This window comes from Phalacrocorax carbo, chromosome 1 (assembly GCF_963921805.1).
Source record: "Phalacrocorax carbo chromosome 1, bPhaCar2.1, whole genome shotgun sequence".
NCBI lineage: Eukaryota > Metazoa > Chordata > Aves > Suliformes > Phalacrocoracidae > Phalacrocorax > Phalacrocorax carbo.
In genome coordinates, this window is record NC_087513.1 from 171,788,640 (window position 1) to 171,795,739 (window position 7,100).

Here is a 7,100-nt window from a genome sequence, read left to right on the forward strand (position 1 = left end):
GCTCAAGTCTAATAAATATGTTAGTGCTATTTTTATTAACCTACATTAATACTCCCCTAATGCGGGAGAAATTAACTTTAATTAACAGATAAATTAAACTTTATATAGGAGCATTTGTAAGGCTCACCTGCCAGTAGGTACAAAATCTTCCACTGCAAATTCTGCTATGAGCAAGTGCCCACACAAGCATTATATGATCTCATCTTCTGGGTGCACAGTTTAATCACAGTGCTCTCAATCAAGAGCCCACACTAGGGAAGCAGAGTTTAAAATACAAATCTGTGGGAGGATCTCGAGGTGGTTTCTTGCTAAGTATGGCCAGGAGCAGGGTATCGTGGGGGGAGATGCCACATGAAGAGACTGAAAGGTAAAAGTAACTCCATGAAGCTGTCACCAGCAAACCACAATGTGAAAATTTCATGTGCTTTTAGTCTGGTGAATTGACCCTAAAATAGCATAAGGGAAGAAAACAAAGATTCTCTGTGTGCTAGCAGATAAGTCACGTTATTTTCCCCTTTTTCTATAGCAACAAACTCAGATGTTTAAATGGGTAGCAAATCAACTTCATTCGGGCTTGTTTTATTTTCCCCTGGTCTTCCAGAACTGTTTTCACCTCTTTCCTACTCCCCTCAAAAAAAAAAAAAGAAAGAGAGAAACAAGCTGCTTGTTACAAAATATCAGCAAAATACCAGTTAACCTAACTTGCCATTTTGCTCCTATAAATGAAAATACTTGGTGGTCAAAGTCCTGGCAGCTGGCTTTCCCACATGGAAAAAATAAAGTTCTGCATCTTTGCTACCCTACTCTTATTCTTGTTCACATTAAACTCCTGTAATGTCTGAGTGTCTGGTGCCCCAATCCCACCCCATCTCCTTCCTTAGCCCACAATATCTCCCTGTCAGCTCTCCCTCGACACATCATTCTGCTTTGTCATCTATTCCCTTTTCAAACCTTCTATTTCTCAACTCCCTCTTTTCTTCCTTTTCTTCCTCTTCTTCTCCTGGGCAAACCTGGCTTGCTTCCTGAGAACTAGCTTGCCTTTCCTTCCTCTCTCATTTCCCAGTTTTTGAAGGACTTCATACCCCCTGCCTCTGCGTCTTTTAATTTCTGCTTCACTGCATTAGGGCATTTGCTGCAGGGTAGCCCAGAGAGGGCTTCTTTCACGCCTATGAAAGGAAGGCAGTGACGGTTGCCTTTATACTCCTCAGACCTTTCAGCTGTTCTCTCGAGGAAGAAAGCACACTTGAACTCCCAGAGGAGAGCAACTGAGTACGTCGAGGTAGCACCACTTTGCTGTTGCTTGCGAAGAGACACAGAAAGGTAGAGGCAATTCAAGCAAAGGCCTGAAACGTAATTTAATGCTCTCTGCCAACACAGGTTAAATAGGTGTTTATGTTTCACGCGGATCCCGATGTACCTAATTAATCCGACTGAAATCTGAGCTGTAAGAGCACCGAATTACACGCATACCCACGCAGACACAAGGAGGCGCGAGCTGTGTGTCCCGTGTCCCCCCCCCACACCCCCGCAGGGGTGCAGATGGGCGCGAGGTTTTCACGGGATCCGCAAGGGCGTTAAAAACCTGCGTCGTGACAGTGTCTTGCGAGGCCAGGAGGCGGCAGGGGACGCGGGTGAGGAGAGTGCGGGCAGCACCGCACGCTCGCGTTTTCACCTTGTGAAGGCGACCGGAGAGGGGGGACGCGGTTGTCTCGTCGCGGGGGAGTGTCTCACTAGGCGAGGGTTTGGACAAGCCTCAGGAAGATTAGCAGGGGCACAGCACGGCTTCTTCGGCGGGGCACTAGCTTCCCCGCCCCCGCACCTGGGGGCGAGCGGAGTGGGGTTCTCCGAGAAGCCGCCGGGGAGCGAGCCGAAGCCCTGAGGGGTGCTGGGGTGGGGGCGGCCGGAGCTCCCCCACAGCCGCCCCCCCCTCCCCCCGAGGTTTTACCCCCGCCGGCCGCACCCGGCGGTGCCTGGCCGTCCCGGGCGAGGGGAGGGGGGCGGGCGGGGAGAAGGTCCCCGCCGCAGCCGGGGAAGGAGGGCCGGGGTGGGGGAAGGACGCCGGGGGCCCCTGCGTCAGTGCAGCGGGGCCGTCCCCTTCCCCTCCCCGTGCGCTCGGCTCTGCCTCCCGCCAGCTTCCCCCGCCTCCCCCGAGGGGCGGCCGCGCTACATAAACACGGTCCCGCCGCCGCTGCCGGGGCTCTCCGCTCGCAGCCCGACGGGAGGCGCCTGGCCGGCAGCGGGCGGCGGGGAGAGACGCGGCAGCGGGGAGCGGCTCCGCGGACAGACGGGGCGGGAGGCTCCGGCGGGCAGCGGCGGAGGGCTACGCGCTCCCCCGCGGGCGGCGGCGGCGGCCCCGCCGGAGCCCAGGCGGCCGGGGGAGGAGGAGGAGGAGGAAGGGCAGCGGCTCCCCGCCGGCGGCGGGCTCCCTCCGGTATGGCCCTGGCGGACAGCGCCCGCGGGCTGCCCAACGGCGGCGGCGTCTCGCCGGCGGCGGGGAGCGGGGCAGCGGGGAGCGGGGCGGCGGCGGCGGCGGGAGGAGGCTGGTCGTCCTTCCCGGAGATCGTGGAGCTGAACGTGGGCGGGCAGGTGTACGTGACGCGGCGCTGCACTGTGGTCTCGGTGCGGGACTCGCTGCTCTGGCGCATGTTCTCGCAGCAGCAGCCCAGCGAGCTGCCCCGGGACAGCAAGGGCCGCTTCTTCCTCGACCGCGACGGCTTCCTCTTCCGCTACATCCTGGACTATCTGCGGGACCTGCAGCTGGTGCTGCCCGAGCACTTCCCCGAGCGCAGCCGCCTCCAGCGGGAGGCCGAGTACTTCCAGCTGCCCGACCTGGCTCGCCGCCTGGCGCAGACTCGGGCCGCCCCCCGCCCCGCCGCCCTGCACCGCGACGGCTCGGTCTGCGCCGACGAGCCGCCGCCGCCGCCGCTCCTCGGCTACCTGGAGGCCGAGCCGCTGGAAGGAGGCGGCGGCGGCGGTGCGGCGGCCTCCGCCCCGTCGCCCACCGCCAGCCGCAGCCCCTCGGGCGGGCCGCTCCTCACGCCCTCTCAATCGCTGGACGGGGCGGGCGGGAGACGCTCGGGCTACATCACCATCGGCTACAGGGGCTCCTACACCATCGGGCGGGAGGCGCAGGCCGATGCCAAGTTCCGACGGGTGGCCCGTATCACTGTCTGCGGCAAGACGGCGCTGGCCAAGGAGGTCTTCGGGGAGACGCTGAACGAGAGCCGTGACCCCGACCGCCCTCCTGAGCGCTACACCGCCCGTTACTACCTCAAGTTCAACTTCCTTGAGCAAGCCTTTGACCGGCTCTCCGAGGCTGGCTTCCGCATGGCTGCCTGCTCCTCCACCGGCACCTGCGCCTTTGCTCCCGAGCAGGGCGGCCCTGCCGATGACAAGATCTGGACCAGCTACACTGAGTATGTCTTCTGCCGGGACTGAGTGTCTGCCCAGCCCATGGCGTGGGGATAAGACAGCGGCCCCTGCAAACCCCCTTGCACCCATGGTCTCCTCCTGGCCCGGAGGAAGGAGGACATGGAGGGGGGCTGTATCCCCCTGTGCTCTCCTCATCCTGGTGCCTGCCTCCACGCACAACGTCAGCCCCCAGCGCAGCCCCCACCCCTTCTGCACTCACCTCCTGATAGCCTTGGGGACAGGAGGTCACCGTGTCGTGCCTCGGTCACCATGTCCCTACTTAGCCACTGTATCCCGGCTTGCACCATCATCCTCCCTCCCATGCCTCCCAGTAGCTGTGTCGGTAGTGAGGAAGGAGAGAGGTAGTGGGGGTAGACAAATACCCAGTCCCAGGAAAGCGTGTGCGTGTGCCCCTCTGAGGGATAGCTCTGTCAGGGTGGAGTGTTTTAAAAACCACCTGTTTTGGGGCTGAGGAACTTTTCAGTTGCTTTTGAGCAACTTCTGTTGAAGATGCCATCACAAATGGCTGTCTTTTCTCATCCCCATACCCTTAAGCGGGATTTGATCTTGTTGGGCGGACCTATAATGGTCTGTTTTATCCCCCCACCCCATCAAAGTGATGCCTGCTTGTGAAGGACACAGAAGTGATGCCTGACTGTGAGGGGCTGGCACTCTGGCTCATACTTCATCTGTAGAGATGAGTAATTTTGCAGGAGGCATGTGTGTGGCCCTTCATGACCGGTTGCATCCACCTCCCCTTTCTGCACCCTCTCTCTCTGAACTCCCCTTTCCAAGCTGTTAAACTGGATCAGGGCCTGCACAGCTGGTGTGCAAGGCTGATGTTAAAGGACAGGTTCACTGGATAACCAACCATTTGAACTATAAAGTGTCCTCAGAGACATGTTTATTCCATCAAGAGGTAAAACAATGACGCTTTGAAAAATTGAAGTGCTTGTGAATTGTAACTTTCATGGGTGAAGTCCTTAAAATTCTCTTGAAGTTACTGTCTATAATATGCATAGAGATCTCAATGCATATTTACTTAAACACCCTTGAAATGATGGGGTTGAGATGAAGCCAGGCTTGCCAGAGTGAAGGTAGGGCCTGCTTTCTGGGAAGCTGAAATCATGCACGTTGAATTAAAGCAGATGTACATTATGAATGTAAAATCAAGAGCACCCTGCTTGTTATTTTAAGTTTTGTCATGTTAGTGCCGTAAAACTTTGAAGCCAACGGAAGTGATGCCAAAACCACTTTTTAAAGAACCAGTTTCTTGCTTTCCATGGCAGTACTACCAGGGCAATGACACTCCTGAGAGTTAAGTATCTTTTTCCTAGACAAACTTAGCACTTCTTAGAAAGGATTAAGCCCAGTCCTAACACAAACAAGGATGATGCCAACTTTTGCAAGGGGAAATTGCCCCTTCTAAGCTGTATTTGGTTCGTGCTATCTAACAGTTTCTTTCTCGGAGAAGGCAGCCATAGCTTGCTTTGGAACAGACGGTCTGAACAGCAGGTTGTACAATAGGAAAGATTGAGCAGCACTTTCTAATAAATTTGTGAAGATTGGGGTACAAAAGCACTTTCCTTTAACACCTGAACTTGATTAAAAAACCTGTATTGTCCATTCAGAACTTCACAGAAAAATATCCTAAATGTATCTGAAGCGTTGAAGAATTTAGTGGTACATATTAAAGGCTTGAAGTGACATTTTTAAAACTGTTAAATAATAAATTGTTCTAACTCCAAATTTAGAAATACTGCTAGCACTTGTGTTCTAACCAAAGAATTTCACAGTAGGGTTTTATTTTAAAACCTTAGTTCCTTTGAAAAGAGCTATAGCTACATATGTATTGAGTTTCAGTGCTTAGTCTCTGTGTTCACCACTTAGTCTTCCATTAAATGCATGCACAACCACATAAAACTGAAAAGAATTTGCTTCACCATGGTTCTTTTTTCTTATGTTAGCAAGATTGTTTATCGATGTGATTAAATTGAAGATGTGCATATGAAAGCGCTGGGTATTGTCCAGCTGTAGATAATTGTATACTGGATTATTTTTAAAAGGAGAGAAATGTATATCTGCCAAATTAGATGAGCAATAAGATAGAATGAGAGGCCAATACACCTGAAGACAGAATGAAACCTGTTTGTCCTATGCCTTACTCTGAGATGATTTCTTTGTGCTTATTTATACCACAAGTGAAAGGACATTGGTCACAGCTACTAGGTCTTCACAGTGCCGTTCTCGAGAATAATGACCGTCTTTTTCTACTTTCTGTTAAGTAATTCTGAAGTATGTTTTTTAAGATTTTGTATCAAATCAGTTTTCAGTAAAGTGTTCAAATTTGCTCTAGATAGCTTTCTTTTTTTAAGAATCTGGTAGCTTACTAAATCCATCATAGGAGCCATGAATAGAGGCAGTTTTAAATTGAACTTGTGATTTAGTGTACATATATAGAGAGTATATAAACATTTTACACAAATCATTTAGTTTTTTAATCATTTTAGTGGTACGGAATTTCATAATATATCTAGCTGAGCATTTACATATTACGCTATGTACATAATATGGTAATGTTTTACTGGTTTCCTATACCTGTTTCTATGGAAAAAATGAATATGAATATCAGCTTGTAGAACTGAAATCGATTACATATTTGCTTGAATGTGAATCATAACTAAACTTCCAGGTGGCTGAATGCATCCCTAAAACAAAGATTGTCTGTATTTTGATCAATGATTGCCTATCCGTTTGCTGGCAGATGACCCAGAAATTCTAATATTTTAAGTAAAAATGGTGTAATAAAAACATAAACTGATGATTTTTTTAATCTTTGTGTTTGTGCTAAAAACTCTGAGCGTTATTAATATTAGGAAATGGGGCCCTTCATTTACTGATAACTCATTACATTTAGGCTTAAAATGATGATGCTATAAATGTAATAGTCATTTGATTGTTTGCCACAGAAGATTTTTTTTTAAACATTACTCAGTAATTTTAGTAAAAATTTTAAAAGGTAAAATGCCCGAGGCAAAGTCACTGTGTTTTGCTGGGCTCTTCTATTGAGAGCTCAAAGAATGGATCAACACGATGACTCTGCTAACCTGTTGATGTGCAGAAGGACAAAAATCTAAAGGCACGATACTGGAGTTCTGTATACATTTTGTAGCTGTTGTTCACAGTTCAGGTACTTACGGATGAAGGCAGTAGCATTTACAAGTGCTATTAAAACAACAAGGACAGTCTTTTTTAATTAGAAGTTAAGGCATAGGTCTTTTCAGCGATGCGTATCGTGAGGGGTGGCTTTGCAGATGTTTGATAGGATGTTTATATTTTTATACATGTAGATAATGAGCCATTTATTCATTCTTATTTTCACATGTATAGCATTGAAAATAAAGATCCTCCTAGGAAAACATTGCATACCAGATTAAATTCTTTTTCTTTAAATATTAACTCAGTTGTGTCATTTATGCTGTCCTTTTTGCTCTTGGTAAAGATGTCATTAGCTTTGATCTGTGTTCCACAGTATCATATTCATAACTTCCACAAAGACTCCAAACTAGTATGTAAAGCAGAAACATAAAGCAAAGAATATTATGTGTATAGGGATCTCTAGTAACACCTGTGGCAAGATAAACAGAAATGTATAATGCTCAGACTGCATGCTTTCCTTTTAAGTGTCA

The 7,100-nt window shown here is 49.6% G+C and overlaps 1 protein-coding gene across 1 annotated transcript; it reads left to right on the forward strand.

Annotated features, from left to right (window-relative positions):
- The first annotated feature begins 2,113 nt into the window (after positions 1–2,113).
- KCTD12 (potassium channel tetramerization domain containing 12) lies at positions 2,114–6,870 on the forward strand. Its single transcript, XM_064440720.1, has one exon. The coding sequence runs from the start codon at positions 2,434–2,436 to the stop codon at positions 3,436–3,438; it is 1,005 nt and encodes a 334-aa protein (XP_064296790.1). The 5' UTR covers positions 2,114–2,433; the 3' UTR covers positions 3,439–6,870.
- Positions 6,871–7,100: the final 230 nt, after the last annotated feature.